The sequence below is a fragment of the Rhinoderma darwinii genome, chromosome 1 (assembly GCF_050947455.1).
Source record: "Rhinoderma darwinii isolate aRhiDar2 chromosome 1, aRhiDar2.hap1, whole genome shotgun sequence".
Lineage (NCBI taxonomy): Eukaryota > Metazoa > Chordata > Amphibia > Anura > Rhinodermatidae > Rhinoderma > Rhinoderma darwinii.
The window spans coordinates 245,227,694-245,251,709 of NC_134687.1; the positions used below are offsets into that span (position 1 = coordinate 245,227,694).

A 24,016-nucleotide genomic window follows, 5' to 3' on the forward strand; every position below is an offset into this window, starting at 1 on the left:
CATATCCTACTGGCCATTTTCTTTGAGAGGACCAACCCACTAGAAGACCATTTTCAAATGAAATTTTGGGTGGTCGTCGCAAAGAAGTTTCACTGTATATGTTTGTTTATCATGGAAGTCAATGGCAGCTGTGTGTTACAGAATAGAATGCATTAAATATATGAATGATTAATACCTTTTTGACAGTATTTTTTCTATATAAACAGATGTATACTGTTAACTGACAGATATAAAATGCCTGAACCGTAAAATTGTGTTTAGGGTGAAGGATGCCTCCAAATTATGTATTTTTCTATACTGCTCTATACTGAGTACACAAATAGATACTCCACCCCAAGCAAAATTATATTTTTAAAAAGCTGACAATCTGAAAGAAGGAAGTGGGTGACTGATAGAGAGAGGAACTTCTGCAATATTTAACTTTTTACTAAGCTACAAGCAGAGGAACAAACAATGACTCCTTCAATCAATACTTGGATTATGGTGGCATTTTAAGATCCAGAGGACTGGCAGAGGCAGAATCACCACAGACGAAATCCATCAAATCATGGTAGTATGCTGTCTACTTACATGTGCATCATATTATAAATCTGAACACACACTAATGAAAGTTGGATCAGATCACTAACTTATCATGAAAGATAATTTATCCTGACAGTCTAAGGGGGACATGTCATTTAAGGGAAGTCAATAAAGGGTGATAAAGCTTTATTTTGTTATTATGTTTTTACAAAGCCTTTTATAACAAAAAAAAATGTATTTGTATGTTTTTATATCAAAATGTTATAAAAAAAATGCAAAACATTTTGGTGTCAGGTGGTAAAAATATTGAATGTGTACCAGTAATAGAAAACATCTGACATTATAGACATGTCACTCGTTTTCATCTGTAAGCGCAGTGACCCACCAATAGCTAGAATGGCACAAAATCCTGCCCTTTCAGCTCTCGTCAAGTGAAGACAGGTCATAGACTGTAATTAAAGCTGAGAAAACCTCATTGGACCTAAAAGAGCATGATGCTCTGCTGTTCGAGGTATTAGGAAAGGTCACCAAGAACTTTTGACACATCTCTATGATTTTGAGTCAGTACAGTCACTACATTTTAGGATTGTGTTATTACTTGTTTTTATGTCTTGTCGCCTTGTCTAGCATAAATAATTAGTTGAAAAAAACATACTAGGACACACTGCGAAATTTTAATAACCTTTGTAAATCAAATGCATGAGAGCAGCAAAGTCAATAAAGGGTTTTCTAACAAAATGATTATGGTCAAAAGGACATGTCATAAAATACTGATCAGTGGGAGTCCGGCCACTAGGACTACTACCAATCTGAGAATTAGCCAGTTTTAGTCTGCCTGGAGAGTAGGCCCCACACTTTTTGTAACCTTCATTCATTTCAGGGGAGAGATACTACATATATGAGGCCCAGTCTCCCCAGTTGGCCGAGACTAAAATAATCCCATTGTCAAGATTGTTGGTGGTCACAACAGCCAGACATGTCAATTAAAGCCTTTATGGGGAAACCCTTTAATTGGTTATGGTAACTGAAAGGTTAATAATGACTTGGGGAAACATTTCAAACAATCTATTTGTTATTCACGGTTCTTTTCGAAAATTATATTATTGTTAGAGCGCTTGATCTCTGTTAGCATTGAACTATACGTGGATTAGTGAGTTTCAGTTAGGCCCCTAACACATCACATTTGAGCATATTGTTCAAACAGATCTGTTAACAGATCCATAGTTTTTAAATGGGGCTTCCGTCATGGTTAAAAGTGTCCGTTTGTCTCTATTTTATAAGTTTCCATCAGGTTCAGTTTTCACTACAGGACAGACAAACAGAAACTGTCTCTTTTACCATCCTGCTGAACAACTTTATCCTGACGGATCCGTTTCTCTGTACAATGCCAGTCTTTGGCAACAGGATGCTACAGGACGGCATCCTGTTGCACCATCCTGTTTGATATCTGTTTTCTTTACATGATTTAAAAAAAACATGACGTTTGAACAGGATGCTCAGACGTGATGTGAACCTAGCCTTACTTGTTGCATATCAGGAAAGTTTCTGGCATTTAGCACTGCGAATATCCATACATTTTATAGATGAAAATGCAATTCAAATATATATCAATATGTTTATACATTTATTCCTGAAATTTGTTACCCAGGAAATAGACTGTAAATACTACAAATTAAAGTTCTTAGTAGATTTAATCGTTTACCTATGTCACAACAGGAAATAGTACAGCTCGGCCCTAAAATGCTGTTTCAGTGATTAGAGATGCTTCCTTTGCAGAAATTGAAGAGCAATCCTACAGCTGTCAATATATATTAAATAAATATGTGTAAGACAGTCCTACAGTGGATTTCAATGCCCGATACGGTGATACAGGAGATAAGCGGTGATAGAGGTGTCTGGCAGCAACTTTTTTCCCCAAAAGAGCTCTGTTGGAGATTAGGGCATCGTACATATGCCTCCGCAACGGGTCTGTCCTGTCTGACCTGCATCTCCCGCTTATAGGTGTCTGCATGAGAAAGGGCTTGTAATTTACTGATATGCTATTAGTAAATGGCATTTGTACAATGACAGGTAAGCATCGCTTGGACGCCTTTCAGCACTGGAGTCCTAGGGTCACGTCCAACCAGGGGCAACACTTGCATGGAGTTTGCACGTTCTGTCTGTGTGGGTGTTAACGCATACCTCCCAACCGTAACGGATTCAGCGGGACAGTCCGGGATTCAAGGAGGTGTCCCGCTGTCCTGGGCAGCCTGCGGTATATTCTGTCCCACTGTTAACTGTATCTGCATCCTCAGGAGATACAGTTTAAGCCAATGTTGAAGCAAGGAACTGTCAGCTCCCTGCTTCAGCATTAGTTCAGAGCGGAGGAGCAGAGGGAGCTCCTCCGCTTGCCGAGGACTCCCTGGGCACAGCAACTCTTTAAGTGCTGTGCCCAGGGAAGCCCTTGAAGTCACTGTCCATATAAGGACAGTGACATCAGTGGCTCCTCTGGAGCAAGATCCCCATTGCCAATGCTCTGGCAGGGGAATACCCGGTCTAAAGGGTGCTATCTACGGGGGTGTAGCGATATCTACAGGGACAGTGGCGCTATCTTCAAGGGGGTGTGATGCACTATCTACTGGGGGACACAGGTGCTATCTGCATTGGCACTATCTACGTGGACACCTGTACTAGGGGCAGCTAAGGGGGTATTATACTGTATGGGAGCAGCTATTGGGCATTATGATGTATGGGGGAATTTGTTTAGGCATTATACTGTATGGGGGCCTCTATAGGGGGAATTATACTGTATGGTGGCAGTTAGAGGGCATTATACTGTGTGGGAGGAACTATGGGGGCATGATATTGTGGGCTGAACCAGGAGTATATGGGCGGAGATTGGGTGGGATTAGAGGTGTGGCTTAAAAGAAAAAAATTGCTACGGGCACCACATCGGTTGTCCCTCTTTGTATGGTTAACGCAATCCCTGTACAGTGTTGGCGCTATATAACCCCTTAATGACCAGCCTATTTTAGACGTTAATGACCAAGCCATTTTTTACGTTTTTCCATCGTCTCATTCAAAGAGCTATACACTTTTTATTTTTGTGTCGACATAGCTGTATAAGGTCTTGTTTGTTGCGGGACAAGTTGTAATTTTTAATAGCACCATTTTGTTTTACAACATAGAATTTATTGATTAACTTTTATTAACTTTTTTTGGGGGGGAATAGAAAAAAAAACAGCAATTTCGCCACATTTTTTTGCGTCCTAAATTTACGCCGTTTACCGTGTGGAATAAATAACACAATAACTTTATTCAGCGGGTTGTTGCGATTGCAACAATACCAAATTTGTATAGTTTTTGTATGTTTTACTACTTTTACACAGTGAAAACACTTTTTTTTCAAAATTATTTGTTTTTGTGTCTCCATATTTGAAGAGCCGTAACGTTTTTATTTTTTGCAATTGTGGGAGGGCTTTTTTTTTGCGGGACGACTTGTAGTTTTTATCAGTACCATTTTGGAGTAGATGCAACTTTTTGATCACTTTTTATCACATTTTTTTTAAGGCTGGATTCAAAGAAAACAGCAATTTTTGCATGTTTTTTTATTTTATTTTTTACGACGTTCACCGTGCGGGTTAAATAATGTAATAGATTTATAGTCGGGGTCGTTACGGACGCGGCGATACCAAATATGTGTAACTTTTTTACTTTCTTTTGTTTGTTAATAATAAAGCATTTTTTAAGGGTGAAAAAGTGGGTTTTTCATTGTTTTTTCACTTTTTTTTTTTTCACTTTTTATGAAACTTTTTTTTCACTTTTTTACTTGTCCCACTAGGGGACTTCACTATGTGATAATCCGATCACATTTATAATACACTGCAATACTTCTGTATTGCAGTGTATTATGCCTGTCCGTGTAAAACGGACAGGCATCTGCTAGGTCATGCCTCCGGCATGACCTAGCAGGCATTCACCACAGGCAGACATGGGGACCTTTATTCGGCCCCCGGCTGCCATCGGAGAAACACACACTCGGCGATCTTATCGCCAGGTGTCAGTTGGATGAGAGGGAGCTCCCTCCCTCTCTCCAAAACCACTCAGATGCGGTGCACGCTATTCAGCACCGCATCTGAGGGGTTAAACGGGTGAGATCGATACTAATATCAATCTCACTCGGCAGAGCAGGGATGCCCCCAGCCCTCAGCTACCTCTGGCAGCTAAGAGCAGGGAGATTTGACAGCTCCCTGCACTGTTTATTTATTCCGATGCCGCGACGTAAAAAGTCTATGGCATCGGAATAAGGCCGTTAGTGACCGACGTAGAAACACTATGGGCCGGTCACTAATGGGATAAGCAGCAGAAATAATGAGGTTGGTTTATACAGCATGAATAATTCATGCTCAGATTTATCTATTTGACCTTTTCTTATATTTCTGTTTTTTCACCCTCTCCTTGTCACATATAAAAGCCCATGTAGACACAATGGCCCAGATTTACTAAGACTAGCGTTTCATATGCAGTTGTAGGCTGGGTTCCCACAGTGCAGATTTGCTGGTGATTTTGCCTGCATTTTGTAAACCAAAACCGGAATTGGATCCAGGAGACTATAAGGCCTTTCTTTATATATTTCTTCTGTTTAGGTTCCGTTCCTGGTTTTGGCTTAAAAAACGCATGTAAAATCTGCAGCAAATCTGCACTGTGGGAACCCAACCTTAGAATAGAGCCCGCTGGAGTAAGATGCAACAAATTTATGAGGAAGGCATCTTGTTGCATCTTCTGATGTCTGTGCGCTGCATAGGGAAATCTGTGGCAGCTACTATTAACTAATTTATGCTAATTTCTAATGTAAATTAAAGTAATTTTGGCATAAACCTCTTAATAAATCCCCGCCAATAGGTGCACAGATGTTATTGTATAATATAGGCTGTTATACGGATATGCTTCTACCCTACAACTGTGGTCCCAGAGTCCCACACTATAATGGGACATGCCCTATTTTCGGCCGTTCACCCAGCCGCCCGGCTCCCATAGAAGTCTATGGGGCCGGGTAATACACGGCCATCACTGGAATGTGTCCTGAGTGACGGCAGTGTCTACTGTCGCTCGCTCTCTCCTCACAGCGCAGAGTACATGTGAGGAGGAGGAGTTTATGCCATTCGGACGAAGCGCTATATGCTGGAGGTAAGTTTCTACAATGTGGGGGTGCTGTATACAGGGGTACTGAGTGGCAGGGCCCGGGTGCACAGCAGGTGGAAGGGAGCACTGCGCTGGCTCCCTTCCCCTGCTTGTTTTAAAAGCGCCCTGGCCCGGCAACACCTCCCATGGCCGATGGCGCTGCTAGCAGCTGCTGCGGCTGCTACTGCTGTAGTGACACTACTATAGCAGAGCAGGGAGGTATCTCCCTGCTCTGCTATGTGCTAGCCCCACTTTAGCTCCCTAAAGGTGCGGAATCCCCGTGTGTTCGAGGATTCCGCTCCTGGACAGAGCGCTTGATGTCTCTGTCCATATATGGACAGTGACATCAGGGGAAACTCCTGAAGAGGAATCCCCGAACACTCTGTGACCGGGGATTCCACACCAGGAGAAGCCAGTAACGTTCAGTGTCCATAAATGGACACAGACGACAGGGGCTTTTCCTGAAGTGGAATCACCGGCCACATGGGGATTCCACGTCAGGAGTTGCCCCTGATGTCACTGTCCAGATATGCCTAGCCCGGAACGGAACGGATGCAAAACGGATGCAAACCGCCCCGGAAAAATGGACGATTTTATCACCCGACACTCGGACCCTGTCGGGACCCTGTCGTGTGAATAAGGCCTTAAATAATTGGCACTACGTGTTTATTTGTGTATTGCACAGTTAATAAGTAAGCACAGACCTGTCAGATAATTAAAAGGGGAGTCCATCAACAATAAACTTATTACAGGGTGCTGATATTCCCAGAAATTAGCTGTACTTTGTGGGAGAAACTGGCAGTGTTCAATATCCATGCAGCGTCACCACAGAGAAAATTAAGCATTACACAGTTCATTTTTACATCAATGGACATGAACATGAAGGGCAGCAGAGTCACTCATTGTTTTCTCTCTCCACTCCTCCTTCTGTTAACTCCATATCAGGGTGTTAATAGGCTATGGACATCTTTGAGGGCATTTTTTTTTTTTAAATATATAGATTAGTCAGTGTGTTTAATGTAACTTTGAAATTAGTCTTTATTAAAAAAAAATAGATTTACTGTAAAGGATCTGCCAGACACAGCTTCTGTGTCAACGCCCGTGGGTAATCAGTCTGCACCTGCTCCTATGTCTGTGAGACTGACTCCATCTTCCACCACTCAGGATGGCAGGCTTAGGAGTGGGAGAGCCTATCACAGCCTGGCCAGACGGAGCTAGCTCCCGCCCACTGTCTATTTATACCTGCCTTTCCTGTTCCTCCTTTGCTTACTGACCACTCTCCTGCTCAGCGTTTTGTACCTCGTGCACTCCTGGTTTGACTCGGCTCGTTCACTACTCTCGTTGCTCACGGTGTCTCCGTGGGCAGCTGCCCCGTTTCCCTTGCTTCTGTGTACCCTTGTCTGTCGTGCACTTACTGAGCGTAGGGACCGTCGCCCAGTTGTACCCCATCGCCTAGGGCGGGTCGTTGCAAGTAGGCAGGGACTGAGTGGTGGGTAGATTAGGGCTCACCTGTCTGTCTCCCTACCCCGTCATTACATTTACTTTTGGAGATACAGCTGTTCTATATTCTCTAAACAGAATAATGTCAACATATGTCTCATGGGACTATAGAGTATATGGGCTAAGTCGCCAGCACGTGCGGATTATTTAACTCCCCAGTAACTAATAGAGACTCCAATAAGCATTAAATAGAACACAGGAGAAAAAGGAGTCAGAAACTATTAAATAATAGGGGGTCTCTCCATACCTGGGAGTTACTACATCCACGGAACTATATGGGTCAGTACCAGTGTCGGTTTCACTGCAGTCCTAATACCTGTAATGTTATTTACAAATCTATATATGCACTCACCTGGATTGTGCTCAAGACAGGTTGAGCTAAATATCCTATGTCTATTTACATAACAGGTGTGGTTGTATGGAGACTTTCTCTACTCACTACTATTGTTATCTTCCACTACCAGCTATAAGACTTATCTTTTTGGTAATATGTAGCAACATTGCATATGATTGTATGTATTTTTTCGTTTTTATTGCCTAAACTGCACTGTAATTACCTAGAGCGGCTGACAGAATTTGCTCTCTGTACTGTCATTTACTCAACTACTGTGATCCTAGTTCCCCTCCTATTCAATTGGAGATATACAGTTTTTCTGATTTGTAGTCTATTTTTAATCATGTTATTTGTATTGTCCAATAAAATTTGTATTTTTCTATGCCTTTTGCAATCTATATTATTTAATAGTTTCTGACTCCTTTTTCTCCTGTGTTCTATTCTCTAAACAGAGCAGATGTATCGTTCGCTATTCACTGAATCCGTCAGTCCCGCGGACCTGACAGGTTCACCAGATCCACCTGTAATTGATCACATCTAAGTTATGAACTTAGATGTGATAGATTACATGTGGATCGTGCGTGTCAGAAACACGCAGCACCCACCGACACTGAACCCGTCAGGTCCGCGGGACTGATGGATTCCGTGTAAAACGAGCGATACAGCTGTTCTGCATAGAGAATACAGAACAGCTGTATCTCCAAAAGTAAAACGATTTTCTTAATAAAGACTTACTACAAAGTTACACTAAACACAATGACTTAACTATTTATTTAAAAAAAAAAAACGCCCACACAGGAAGTCTCTTACAAAATTTTGGACAATTTGTGCTATTTTTGACCACTCATAATCAATGTTCCCTCTAAGTCTTGGCAACTCCTGAGCGGGGCAGTTAGGGAGCAGGGCAAGTCTCCATCAGTGGTGGGCGATGTGATGACCAAAAGTAATAACCCCAGTAAGCGCTAATATAGCGTACTAAATAAGAGAATAAGAAAACTTATTTTAAATTAGTTTTAATGCTATAATATTACAAGTACACCAGTAAAATAGGCACTTATAAACACCAATTATAGGCATCAATGCCAATAAATACTCCACGGACGGACCGCGGACTGTCACCCGCATTTGCGGACCGTTCTGAAATGATAAAATATGGGAGAATGTTCCGTAAATATACGGGAAGCCGTCTCTAGCCCATAGAAATGAATGGATCAGTATTTTTATCTGCAATTACAGATCGGTAATTGTGGATTATAATTACGGTCATGTGCATGAGGCCTAAGTGATAATAAAGAGCATAAGTAACACTTTTTTATAAGTGATCACACGAGTGGGATAGTAAAGATGAGAAAGGCACAACTCAGGTTGAATTAAAAAACAATTAAAGTAATATAATTGAGATATTACTACTAAAAAATAAAAAAACAGCTTGGGTTTGAACCAGGGACCGTTCACATGTAAAGCCATAATGCTAACCACTACACAACAGAAACTGTGATACTGAAATTTCCTTCAAAGTGTTATATAAACCTTTCAACCAGTACAAGTCAGTCAATACTTAGCCCTATTACATATAGTAAAACTGCCAAGAAGTAGTAGTTTGGGATCAATTCTATTACGACCGACACTGTCTGTCTCTCCTGAGGTCTGTCTGTTGCGTGGGGGTGGTAACTGGTCAGAGTGAGACTCGAGTCAGACTGGCTTCCGCTGCTGCTGCATGCAGTATATACTGGGAGTGACTGTGAGACTCACCAATCCCAGCCCCGCTTGTAGCTTTCAAACGCTAATTAAGCGTGGGAAAGCTTCAAGCAGGGCTGTGATTAGCAAGTCCAATGCTCTCCTCCCTGCCTGGTCTTGGTCTGAGCCAAGGTTGTGACGTCAGAACCAGGGAATTCACTTGTCTAGGGACCGACCCAATGATGGTCTGTCTCTGACTGATGTCACCTCAGTCAGTGACAGTCACAGACCGTCATACGCTCCTCCTCCTCTCTGCCCGCCACCCTTCTTGATTGCACTGCGTCTGCGCATGTAAATTTTGGCACATGTGCAGTGCAAAACATATGTGGGAACAGAAGAAATCCGGAACGGCAGAAAAAAGCAGTGCGCAGGATTTAAAGTTTAGTGAGCGGGGGGGGGGGGGGACTGTAGAAGGTGCCCGGCCGCGCAGCTGCGCACCATATGGGGAACAGTGCTCATAATGTTTATGTACTCTTGGATACTATTGATAAATCTCCCCCATGTCTCTGACAAACAATGACCTTGACAGAAGTTATAGTAGAAAGTGTTGCAATGAGATCACCACAGTACAGAAGCCGCCGTCTTTAGGCCTGTGGCTTGAAGTAGTGTTAACAGTAAGGCACTGTTCACATCTGCGTTGGAGTCCCGGTCTGATGTTCCGTAGGAGCTTATTCTCTCAGAACGGGACACTGAACAGCCACAAACTGACACTGGTTTCCGTTCATGTCATTTTGTGTCTGTTCAGGGTCCGTTCTGACGGAAAGCTCAGACGGAGCGTCAGAACGGGACCCCAACACAGATGTGAACTGAGCCTAAGATACTAGCAGTTCACAAATTATTTTTTTTATTATGTTTTGTCTTGAGTCAGCTTTTAAATGAGAATGATACTCAGAATCACTCATTTTCTGAAGATATTCTATAAATGTATAGGGTCAGTACAATCAAAGGCTTTTCTAGACTACAGTCATAGACATATTTTGTACATTTTCTGTATTTTTCCGTTTTCCAATGTGCATCAGCAGCAATATTTTTCGCCCCTCCACCAATCCAGAGTGCTTGTTATGTTTCCATTGCTATGCAATACTTTTTTTAATGATCAATGTAGTCAAAAATTGTTATTCAATGAATGTGCAGTGAAAGGGCTTGCTTATGATACCGTTGGTCAGGGATGGCCTAACCGGTGTTTGACCTGAGCAGATGGGGCGCCACAGATGGCCTGGCACCGAGGCTTACATCTGTTACTTTATGTATGGAACTGTTATTTGGTCACTGTATGTTGGTATTATTTGAGCATTGTGTGGTGGTATTTACAGTATATGGCACTGCACAGTATATTTTTGCATTGCATAGTAGTGGCAGTACTGTATATAATTATTATTTAAGCCACTATTGAAGTGTGGTACTGTACAGGGCATCATTTAACGTATGACTAACCCTGCCTTTGGTAGCTTTCCTTTAAGCTATTAAGCCCTTGTATAAAAAAAAAATAGTCGACTACGCTATTGCTTCTGGCAAAACGATGGGTCCGGTGCACAACAGAGACAAACGGAAACCACGGGTACCGTATCTGTCACCATTGAAATCAATGATGATGGAAACGTGTCAGTTTGTGTCTGTTCAGGGTCCCGTTCTGACGGAAAGCTCCGAAGGAATGTCAGAATGGGACCCCAACGCAGATGTGAACAGAGCCTAACTTCACTTATTTTACAACCTTGAGCAGCAGCGCCCTGAGAAAAAACTCTTTTTTTATTTGATGAAATATTGTAAAGACAGCCCCATACACCAGAGATGATGTCTGCTTCTGGAGCCTGCAACTGCGGTTTGCTCTGAGTTTAAAAACAGCGGTACCGGCGCGGTTTCCGACGCGGTTTCCACATTAAAAACAACGCCAAAAAACTCTGTGTGAGCATACCCTTAGAGTTGTGCTGTTCCCTCTCTTTTCTTTTCTCTCTCTTGCACAAACTGTACAAATGTAGATAAAAAAAATCAAAACCAGGTGGGGGATACACTCTAAAAATAACAAGAACATGACACTATCTAGGCTCAAAACTTCCACAATTCTGACACTGTCTAATTTTTACTTAAAAAAGGGGCTCTGTATTCCCGAAACATGTTGTATTTTAGAGACTTTTTATTTGTCCAATAAAAAACCTTGATTTTACTAAATCGTGGAAGTTTTGCACCTGGATGGTGTCATATTCATATTATTTTTACAGTAGATCCCTCATCTGGTCTCCATTTTTTATGTACCTCCGTCTATTTCCTGGCGAGTTTGGCACCTGACGCCCTAGGGAAAACAATACCGGCAGCATCCTCCTGACCACTATATTCTCTTAAAGTGCTGTGCCTATAAATGCACAACATTTAAATGTGAGCCTCCATTCTCCTTGCCTAATAAAAAACTTTAAATTTGACCTGACGTACTCACCCTATGTAGCGCCTTTTTATTCTAATTTTTCCAGCCATTTTACACTTTGTGGCAAGGATGCCATTCAATGTCAATGCCTGTCATAGAATGGCATCCTTGCTACAAGGTGTATGGGTCATACTGAAGAGCTTAGTGTGTTGAAACAATGCCCCGTTCAAAGACACTAAGCTCTTCAGTATGACCCATACTATTACTAATGTTTGTCTATGAATATTACTTGGCTGTGTGCTTGATTTTATGCATCTGTGTGGCTAAAACACCTGAACACAATAATAAGGATGGATGCTCACATACTTTTGTCTACACCATACAGTGTACTTCTTCAGACAAAGACATTTAATGCTAAATCATTTTATCAATAAATTTAGGAAAAAAATATACCCTTTTGAGTATAAGATTTTTTTTAGGTTTTTAGGTTTTCTTCATTAACTTTTGGACTATTGCATGAATGTTTATATCCATGGGAAAAGGGGATAAGCCACTGCCAGACCCCTCTGGAAGCGGTTTACCCCATGGGAAATCCAGCATGCCCGATCCATCTTTTTCCAAGATTTACCGTGGGTGGACAGTTGGGAGAGATATATATGTGCAGCCTTTGCAGCTCCACAGGGGCCTTGGAAGGAAGGGTGCCCACTATCTTTAAAACAAAATAAGATTACAGTGCTTCCTACTAGTTTGCATTTAAAGTAGTGCACTAATTATTCCCACGGCTTACTCATGGTTGCAGTCCACCAATGAAATTGGTGAGGATTTTGTAAAAAAGGCAACATGTAGGCAGGTGCTGTGGGCAACCCTATTCTTTGCTGCAACCACTTATTTGTCTGTGTGTCCCTCCTGTAGTTTGTTTTTGGTTTTTTTACCAGTGTCCCCTTGTCCTTTCATGGTCTGTGTTGTCATTGGTGTCTCTGGAGTGCAGCAGAACCGAGCCTTGATGATGGGAGCTGTGACTTCTGTCAAGTCCTGCTCACTGCTCTTTTGGAGAATCAGGAAAGAGGAGAAGGGGCAGGGCGGTCTCAACCGTCACAGTCCTGGTGTACTTTGTGTCGGTTGGACAGAAGGAAGAGATAAAAGGACATAGTAGCGGCAGCGTAATTTTGAGGATAGGTGTGAAGTTTTGACATAGCATCCCCAAGTTTTATCATATTTTTGGCCCTTAGTGACATTGCACCCCTGCTTACTGATCATTTGTGCAAGGTGCCTTTAACTGTTTGTGCTGTTGTCTCTATTATCTGCTGTCTGTCCCCCTGGGTGGCGTTGTGGTCAGTTCGGCCATGGAAAGTATAATATTATTGTAGTTGCGGCCATCCGGCCTGTATGTATGTTGTATTGTGTTGTACTCTAAAGTTTTAATAGTTAATTCGCAGGCACGGATAATGATGGGTGGCTGGCTCCTAAACTTGTTGGCACTGGGATCTATGGCCCAGATGGTGATGTGAAAGTGTAGCTACGCTGCATCATCACGCCAAGGGTGGCACCTTATATATAAAACGATGGTGTTTCCGCCAGTTTAATTTTCAGTGTCGGTTTGAAGACAGGCATGGCCAGGGCTGCATTCTCTGCTTAAGAGAAGAGAAAGTTGAGTGAGCTGCTGCGGAAACTGTGAGAAACATCTGGAGAGACGATGGCACATCGTTGGGCCTGTGGCAGAGGTCCTGGAGCGGATTGCAGGTTGTAGGCAAGATTCACCTCGTGGTTGGTGTCTGATCGTGTAAGCAGTGATGCAGTCAGCAAGCAGACAGCCATCTTGCAGCCTACTAAGCCTGAATTGCCAGACCAAACCCCTGCATCCAGCAGGGGCACCCTTGGCCCTGTCTGCAAAGTACAACAAGCCAGCCATCATATATGCCTGCCTGAGCTGTATCCAAACAAATTGGGAAGACTCTAAAAGTTATTGAGTAGCTATGTGCACCAATGGCACCGGTCTAAAAATAAAAGTTAAGTTGCAAAAACTGTTTTGTACCATCTTTGCCACAGCTGTACGCCCTCATATAAACTACATAGTAATAAAAGACGCTGCTGGAAGTTAATTAAAAGGTCACGACAAAAGCAGGATCAGTGTGATTGTTTCCTTATGTACAAGTAGACTTGTTCTGTGTCATCACACCTCAGATCTGTTGTTATTAGCCCTGTTTAAATGAGGAAGTGTTAGGGACCTTTTACACGGCCCATTTTTGGCTGTGTAAACTGCCCGTTTGCTTGTTCATTGGCCGATCATTGCCTTGCTTACACAGGGCAATGATCAGGAGTGAGCATTCGTATAAACACTTATTTGCCTGATCATTTGCCCGTATAAAAGGGCCTTTACTAAAGAAAGTTACTGCTTATCTTATTAAGTGTTGATAGTACTCAAGAAGTTAAATAGCTGAAGCGTATGCTCACTCCAAGTTCTGTTGTTATTGACCACCTCAAAATAAAGCACAGTGATGCACTGTTCGGAGGGGTCTCTATGCAAAATGTAGACTGTGTTGCAAATAGGGCACGAGTAGGTCATTGCATGCTACGAACGACCACTGACGGGTTACTGCGAGGACCTGCTCAGCAGTGATAAAAAAAATAAGAGCACGGTGTAGGACCTTTAGGTTCCGGCGCCAGCATGTAAAGAAGCAGGAGACTAGTGCTCCGTAGCGGCCTCCCTGTCAAGCCACTACTTCCCCTGCCACACACTGCAACTTTGACCTCTCCAGGTGACTGCCTCACCCCTGCAGAGACACGAAGATATTACATACCAAAGGGGACTCTATACCTACACAATATTAGTAGAAGATGTCACCGACCATACGCGCTGACAATATGGCGGCGGGCCGTTCCTCCACCCGCAGAGAAGATCCTGACGATGCCCCCTCAGACGCTGAATCCGAAGACTCTAAACTGGGTTCGCAACACCTACATATTGACTAAAAAAGCTGGCCATAGAAGTGGCAAAAAAGATTTCTCCAGACATAAAAATGTTGGCTTCAACTATCACTGAATCCCTTCAAGCTCTACAGTCAGAGATTGCCTCTCACTCTGCCAGGCTAGACGAGGCGGAACACCGCATTTCCACCGCAGGAGATTACATGGCAAAAGCACATACCCATACCAGGGATTAGATACGGGAATATAGCCGCATTTTGGAAAAAATAGATGACCTGGTAAACATGTCCAGACTAAGCTTCCCTCCCACCAATCGCGAAACATTCGATTACCATACGAGCTACAATTGCAACATGGAAGAACCTTAGAAAACGTTTTGGTCTTTCCTTTCAGTTTTCTAGATATCTTCCCCTTTGGAACCATACTGACTTTCAGGCAGGAAAACGTAATACGTTTTTTCCGATTTGGAAACACAAGGGTATAAAAATGTAGCACACATTTTACTTGATTCTGAGCCACGCATAAAAAATATATCAGAACTAACACAGGATTAAGATCTACCAGGCAACCAGACCTTCTAATATATACAATTGAAATCCTTCTGTGACAAAAGATTGTGCAATATCTGTAATGAAATTACTATCAATGCTTTTGACAAGATAGTGGGTCGTCGACTGGTTAGAAAATCGATCGCTGACTTATCAATCAGGGAAAAATGTGGGTCATACAAACTACCAATCAGATTTCTTTACTGGGAGAGGGTTCTCCATATTCCGGAGGGCTGATTGCTGCTACTTAAACATATTCCTAGTGACAATCACACTTTAAATTAATACACGCAGCTATATATTCCTTTAATTTACCTGATCTGACAAAAAATCCTGACAAATTGATTAGTTGTCCGAAATGTGATTAAGCTCACACTGATTTGTATCACGGTATGTGGATATGTCCACACATTCCATCTTACTGGAAAATCAATCTTGTATATATTGATACTATGTGTAAAATCCCTATACAATTGGATCCCTTAGTGTTATTATTCCATTCTGTTGCCCTTACTACATATCAACCTCATGAAGGGGCTAATTTACCCACTTTGATACACATAATTCTATTGGTAGCTAAAAGATTTGTATTACGCAACTTGCTATTAACTCAGGTACCCTCACTAGCTGATGTGTCCAGGGCTGTATTTGCCACTAGGCCCAGTGCCTAGGGCCACCAGCAAGGGGGCGGCGGCTGCAGAACCGTTTTTTGTTTTTTGTTAACTTGTGACCTGACAGATCACTCACAGGGCAGGGGGGGGTGAGCACCTCAGGCTGTTGATGGATTAGCCAGAACGGCCCACGTGAGCAGCTGTGGCCAATCTGAGAACAATGGGGTGTCTTAGACTCAGTCTAAGAAGCGCTGTGGGGAATGGACAGCAGAGCAGGACAGGAGGGCACCGCAGCAGGTCAGGTAAGTAAATGTTCTGTGTAATGTACTGTCTTCAATTGTATCCGCGTCCTTAGGAAGTGGATACAGTTGAAAGCACCGGGGAGGCAAGGGAACCATTAGTTCCCTTCCTCATCATTCGGCGCTCTTCTTTCTCCTGATCAGAAAAGTCCGGGCCTGCATCAACAGAAACTTTATTCCTGAGCCCCGCCTATGCTAGTAACTCCTAGCACAGGGACTCCTTTGTATCTGAAGGAATACCACCCACACTAGTTTTATAGTAGCGCACGCACCCAAGATGTGCCAAAATTCTGGCGCATCTCGGGTGATCCTGCGCCACTTACAAGGCTCAGTAAACTAAGCAGTGACAGCTCTAAGCTGTCATTGGTTAGTTTACATCAAGTGGTGGCCGGTTACCTAACTTCATTGGCCTACTTTTAAAAGTAGGCCAATGAACTGAGATAACCTGGGACTACTTCCTATGACAGCGTTTTTATTTTTAATAAATTGGTTAAAGAGGGTTGAGTGGGGGTTTTATTTCAATAAAATATTTTTTCTGTGTTTCTTTTTACTTTATTACTACTGCCTTAGTAATGGCAGCTGTCTGATTTACAGCGTCCATTGCTAAGGCGGAGCTTAGGGTTAGCCAGTGAAGAGGATAACACTAACCCCCCATTATTACCCTGGTACTCACCGCCACCAGGGGTGCCAGTATGTGACCATTACTACCCAACCCTCTGTAGTAATGGCAGCACACTGGGGTGGCCGCAGGCTGATATTATTAGGCTGCGAAAGCCCAAAAACAATGGGCCTTCACACCCTGGTAATGCTAGGCTGCTGCTGCTGCTGCTGCTTTATTTTATCTGGCTGGTTATGAAAATGGGGGGCGCTCACAAAGTTTTTTGTTTGTTTTAAATAAATAATTGAAAAAACAAAATGGCGTCCCCCCTATTTTTTATAACCAGCCAGATACAATAAAACAGCTGCAGCCTAGCATTACCAGGGTGGGAAGGCCCATTGTTTTCGGGCTTTCCCAGCCTAATACTACCAGCCTGCAGCCGCCCCAGTACCCGACCATCACTGCAGATCGTCCGGTACTGCATTGCAAGCGGCTGTTCCAAGCACCCTTGGTGGTGGTGGGTAACGGGGTAATAATGGTGGGGTAGTGTTAGCCTCTGCACTAACACTAAGCTCTGCCTTAGTAATGGACACTGTCTATCAGACAGCCGCCATTACTAAGGTAGTAGTAATAAAGTTTAAAAAAAACACCAACACAGAAAAAATATTTTATCTAAATAAAACCCCCCACACAATCCTTGTTAACCATTTTTTTTTAAATAAAAATGCCGTCATCGAAGTAGTACTCGAATCTGAAGTAGTCCAACGGACAAACCTGTAAAAAAAAACACAAGAGAAAAAAACATTATTAACGCTAATAACTAAAATAGCAAAACCATTATCATACTTACCTTCCTGGGTGTGTGACAGTAAACTAAGCAGTGACAGTTCTAAGCTGTCATTGGTAAGTTTACATCACATGATCCAAGGTTACCTCAGTTCATTGGCCTACTTTTAAAAGTAGGACTATGTACTGATGTAACTGGCAGGGGAAGGGAAGGATTGTTTTAAAAAAAAGAAATAATAAACTGTGACCTGATCAATAATAGGGCAAATGGGTCCCAGTGTTCATGTGGGGGGCAGGGGAGGGAATGTTAATGGAGTAGCACTGAGTATTTATTGTAGGGTAATTTAACATGTAGCGTAAACACTGCAGATTTTACGCAATGCATTTTACGCGTGGTGCTTTTCTGTTTACATTCATCCTTTTGACAGCTGTTGCGCGAATCACGCAGTTCGCACGGAAGTGCTTCCGTGCGGCATGCGTGGTTTTCACGCACCCATTGACTTCAATGGGTGCGTGATGCGTGCAAAACGCCCAAAGAACGGATTTGTCGTGACTTTTTTTCAGCGGACTCACGCTGAGGAAAAACCACGGACATGTCTGCACGGCCCCATAGACACATATAGGTCCGTGCAACGCGCGTGCAAATCACGCGCGTTGCACGGACCTTTTTCACGTTCGTCTGAATAAAGCCTTAGTATGGTTAAAAAAAGACACATGTCCATCAAGTTCAACCAAGGGATGGGAAAGGGAAGGGAAACATTTCTACACATAGGAGCTAATATTTTTTTGTTCTAGGAAATTATCTACTGTCCCTTCTGTGACCAGCTCCTGCGGTCAGGGCCGCCATCAGGAATTTCAGGGCCCCATACAGCTAAATTTTCTGGGCCCCCCTACCGTGGCACCGCCTGTTAACGGTACTCCGTCCAGCACTATATCATGCTACCCAGGGCCGCCATCAGGGGGGTATTAGGGGTACTGATGTGAGAGGTCCAGCCAAACCTAACCGCCTGGAACCGCGCACCGAATTTTGAGGCAGATTTTGACCTGCCCACACTATCTTGCTGCGTTTTTTGCCTGCGGCGATTGAGGACAGCAGACAAAAATGCACCGAAAAATGCATTTTCTGCCTCCCATTGATTTCAATGGGAGGTCAGAGGCGGAACAACGTCAAGAAAGGACGTGCTGCTTTTTATTTTTTCCGCGACTGGCTCCCATTGGTTTCAGATTAAATCAATGGGAGGCGGTTTTGGAAGTTGTTTGGTGCGGATTCTGACGCAGTGTCTGAGTCGATATCAAGGCCCAAAAACTCTGTGAACTGGGCCTTATTGTTAGGGCTTATTTATTTTTACAGTTAATGAACGATCTGTTATCAAATATCTTCCCTGTGGAATGACTCTGGAAAGTCTTGCGGAGTGGTTTATCTTATATCATGTACATGTGGGTTGCAATATATTGTAAAAACATCAATGTAATTCAGGAGAAGAATTAGGGACCATATAGGGGACATTCGTAGAAATGAGGATACTCCGGTAGCAAGACATGTATGGGAATGCCATGCTGGCAATACAAACGTGATTTCATTTCAGGGGATTGAACACATACGACCATCGGCTAGGGGGGGAGATTTGGACAAAAGGATTTTGCAGAAAGAGGCCCAATGGATTTTCCGGATGCACACAGTGAAACCTGCGGGCCTCAATGAGCAATTGTCCTTTAATTGCTTTTTATAACTTACTGGTTACGTATGGTCGGATTCCACTCTGTGTGGTTACATGATTATGTTTCAACTCATTGGTTATGTGCAGATCACGGTTCATAATTGCTCCATTATTTATCTATATTCAACCAATACGCCTGTCACGGTTGTGACACTTGAGGTCTATCTATGTCCGAGTGTCATTTTGCGGTTCCTAACATACTCTCTCATATCCAGGATGGTCTTCACCAAACATGTCTTTGTTCATGCAATAAAGGTGGATCTGTATGATCCCGCAATGGGTATTATTTAATCAATTATATCCATATGGAGATTACATGTTTATGAGTTATGCACTGATGCTGTCATGTGTAGGAAATCATCCGGTGCCGGTTTTCTCTCTGTCAGTGGTTTCTATGGCTGCCTTGTATCCCTGGTTTCTAGGGACGCTTTTTTCTCCTCCCATCGCCTGAGTCGCTGCGCCGTCTAGGGCTGGTCTCGGACTGGTGACGTCATTCACGCGTGCCGGCCGTTGATTGGCCAGGCGTGCGCTGTGACTGCAGACGATGGGAGGGGTTTGGGACCATATTTAGCTGGCGTGCGCTCGGCTCATGCTCGACCAGCTGACTAGTGTCGTGCACGAGCCTGGTGAATGTTAATGGCGCGCTACATGTGCTAACCGGTCTATCTGTGTTTTTAAATGAAATAACCAAAATTGTGACCCCTGATGATGCGCACTAACAACGAAATGCGCTGAAACGCGTTGGGACACACTTACAGGGACACAGCTTTAGCGGCAGGGATCACCAGGTTTATAATATAACATATAGGGACTTCCATTACATACGCAAATGCGAATATATGTGGACTATTGCAACATCCATTAGCGTTTCCCTACTGGTCCACCTGCTTTCGCCTTATACAGTCTTTTTGGCTATTGAGCCCATTTTTTAGTATTGATTACTTTAATAAATATCAATTTTAATCGTTCATTAAGGCAGTGATATACAATTTGTTATAGAAGTGAAATTTTTTATAAATTTAAAAAAGTGCCTTTTTTTTTTTCCTCATTTGTGATTTTTGCGGCAGAACTGCAGCATTTCCGCAACAGAGGAGCAGCAATTCCACAGAATAAATTGACATGCTGCGGCTTAAAAAGCCACACTGCAGGTCAATTTTTTTTGCAGCGTGTGGATGAGATTTGTTCAAATCTCATCCACTCGGCTGCGACTTTAATACGCTGCGGATTTTCCGCAATAAAATGTGTTGCATAAAATCCGCAGTGTTCATGCCTAGTGTGTTCCTAACCTAAGGTCGGATTTACACAAGCGTGTGCTTTTTGCGTGTGGCAGCAGCGTATGATGCGTGGCTGCGTGATTTTCGCGCAGCCGCCATCATTATGACACTGTTTGTAAACAGAAAAGCACGTGGTCCTTTTCTGTTTTCATTCATAGTTTATACTGCTGCGGAAGTGCTGGGCGTGATTTTCACGCACCCATTGACTTCAATGGGTGCGTGATGCACGAACAATGCACAAATATCGGACATGTCGTGAGTTTTACGCAGCGGACACACGGTGCGTGAAAATCACTGACAGTCTGCACGGCCCCATAGAATAACATAGGTCCGTGCGAGGCGTGTGAAAATCACTGACAGTCTAGACTGCCCCATAGAGTAACATAGGTCCGTGCGAGGTGCGTGAAAATCACGCGCGTTGCACGGACGTATTACACGCTCGTCTAAATAAGCCCTAACAATAAGGCCCAGTTCACAGAGTTTTTGGGCCTTGATATTGACTCGGACACTGCGTCAGAATCCGCACCAAACAACTTCCAAAACCGCCTCCCATTAATTTAATCTGAAATCAATGGGAGCCAGTCGCCGCAGGCAAAAAACGCCGCAAAAAACGCGGCAAGATAGTGTGGGCAGGTCAAAATCTGCCTCAAAATTCTTTAAGGAATTTTGAGGCTGATTTTTTCGGCCTGCAAAATACTCTGTGTGAACAGGGCCATACTTAAACAGCACTTTGAGACACTTTACTCACTGTGTCAGAAGAGCTGCTGGCTCCCACTCCAGTCCTCGTCAGGCGATGTCTTCGGTCCAGATGTCCAGTCCTTCACCTCGAGGCTCCAGAAAATGGCGGGGATCGTAGAACTCCTACCGCCGCGCAACAACTGGACTCCTCCCCCTCTCCTTACGCAGCTACACTCTGGAGGAGGAGGAGGAGGCGGAGGCGGAGGAGGAGGAGGCGGAGGAGGAGGCGGAAGCGGGCCAGCAGGTAACTAGTCTGTGCGCCGCTCTCCCTGTGTGGCTGTCCTTGCCAGTAGTTCGGCGATGTTCTTGCCGGCGGGCACGAGCGGGTTGCGCGCCGGCACGCCCGGTCGTTCGCGCGCTTGTGCGGTCGAGCGTTGTTTGGCGGTGTTTGACGAGAGGGGGGCCCGCAGCTCACGGCGGTGTTTGACGAGAGGGGGGCCCGAAGCTCACGACATTGTTTTGGTGAAAAGAACAGGCCCCATTGTTTTATTCTACCAAAGGGAAGTCGCGGCAGTGGCCGGGCCCCCCTTTCAATTAAGTTTGGCCGGGCCCCCTACAGTAGTACCCCTAATACCCCCTGATGGCGGCCCTGCCTGCGGTAGACTATTCCATAGATTCACAGTTCTCACAGTAAAGAAGGCTTGTCGCCTCTGCAGGTTGAACGTTTTTTTCTCCAGACGGAGGGAGTGCCCCCTTGTTTTTTGAGGGGGTTTTACATGAAACAGGATTTCACCATATTTTTTGTATGTGCCATTAATATATTTCTATAAATTAATCATGTCCCCCCTTAGTCGTCTCTTTTCAAGGCTAAATAGGTTTAATTATTTTAATCTTGACTCATAACTTAGATTCTCCATGCCCCTTATTAGCTTCGTTGCTCTTCTTTGTATTTTTTCCAACTCCAGGGCATACTTTCTATGAACTGGAGCCCAGAACTGAACTGCATATTCTAGATGAGGCCTCACTAATGCTTTGTAAAGTGGTAATATTATATCCCTGTCCCGCGAGTCCATGCCCCTTTTAATACACGACAATATCTTGCTGGCCTTCGAAACAGCTGATTGACATTTCATGCTGTTATTTAGTTTATGATCTACAAGTACACCCTGATCCTTCTAAACAAGTGACTTCCCCAGTGTAGCTCCCCCTAGGACATATGATGCATGCAGATTGTTGGTACCTAGATGCATAACTTTACATTTATCTACATTAAACTTCAATTGCCAAGTGGATGCCCAAATCAGGATGGTTCCAACTTCTGTACTTAGTAAAACCGTGCTGGCTGTCACTTATAATACTATTTTTTGTCACATAATCCTGTATATAGTCCCTCAATAGCCCCTCAAACATTTTCCCCACGATGGATGTTAAGCTTACTGGTCTATAATTACCCGGGGAAGACCTAGAGCCCTTTTTGAAAATAGGCACCAAATTTGCCCTGCGCCAGTCCCTTGGCACTATACTAGTCACAAGAGAATCTCTAAATATTATGAAGAATGGGGACAGAAATAACTGAACTAAGCTCTTTAAGAACTCTAGGGTGTTACCCATCTGGTCCCGGGGCATGTGTACATTTATTTTATTTAACTTAGCTTGCACCATATCTACATTCAGCAAATTTAGTATATCAACTGATATATTAACAGCACTGGCAGCGGCTACATCAGCTGCTCTTTCTTCTGTTGTATATACAGAGCTGAAGAACCCATTTAGTAACTCTGCCTTCTCTTAACCGCCTGTCACCAACTCCTCATTACCACTATTACTCATTACCACTACTACTACATGTTCAGACCTTGGCTTTTTTTGCATTTACGTACTTGAAGAATTTTTGGGATTTGTTTTACTATCCTTGGCCACTTGCCTTTCATTTTGTACTTTTGCTGATTTTATTACATGACCTGCCTAGGTAGAGTCGTGTGTTAACCTTAGACCATACTATCCCCCCCCACCCCCACTTAGTAAAGACACATGACACCGAGGTTGGATGTGAAATGGCCACAGCAGCCGTTTATTAATTTCACAGTTTTATAAAAACAATTTAAATCCGAAACATTCGGATAACTAGTTAGGAATCCACCAGAGAATTCCTCCTAATAATTCACATGACCCAACATGGGTCAGAATCATAAATAACAATTAACCGTTAACATTAACCCGAGCAGAGGAAGTCCCTGAAGCCCCTTCAGATGTTCCTTATTAAGAACACACCGAATTAGCCATCTTCAAACCACCAATTACCTCCAGCCGTAAACCAGCTCGGAAGCACCGTTCACCTCTGCAGATGCCTCCAACCACTAGAAGTCCACTTCAAGGGGATAACACCCAATGAAGCCCTCAAGTGATATACCGACCACTAGAAGTCCACTTCAAAGGGATAACACCCGATGAAGCCTTCAAGTGATATACCTTCTACCAGAAGACCACTTCAAAGGGATAACACCCGATGAAGTCTTCAACCATGTACCTTTTTTGGGGGACGCATACCCCCGATGCGACCCCCCCACCATTTTGTACCGACTGGCCTCAAGGACTCCCCCCGCCAGCTGCCATGACAACAGAACCTACTCCGGAAAAAAGAAAAACATGTTAAATAAGCACACAAATAAAACACAACGCTCATAGACGGACATACATAAGACCTAAGGAGTAACAAACCAAGGGTGGGAGGGTGGGAGCTTACTTGCTTCTATGTTACTCCTCCCGCTGCTTCCGGCTCAATGCCGAGAAACCGCGGGAAGCGCAGTAACGGCCCCCCGTCCCCCTTAACTCCTCCCCGTCCCTCCTTCAGCTCCTTCCAACTCTCCCTCAACTCCTTAACCCTTTCCCTACCAGGACGGTCATGTCGGCTTCCCTTCACCCTGCGGCCGCGTCCAGCCTCTTCTTGACCTGCCTAGGTAGAGTCGTGTG

At 43.7% G+C, this 24,016-nt stretch overlaps 1 protein-coding gene across 1 annotated transcript in view; it reads left to right on the plus strand.

The window, feature by feature from the left end:
• The first annotated feature begins 471 nt into the window (after positions 1-471).
• MYO1F (myosin IF) overlaps positions 472-24,016 on the plus strand; it is a 170,868-nt gene continuing 147,323 nt past the window's right edge. Inside the window, exon 1 of the mRNA XM_075850101.1 lies at positions 472-550. Within this exon, the coding sequence (XP_075706216.1) occupies positions 548-550 (3 nt within the window). The 5' untranslated portion in view covers positions 472-547. The remainder of the gene's footprint in view (positions 551-24,016) is intronic.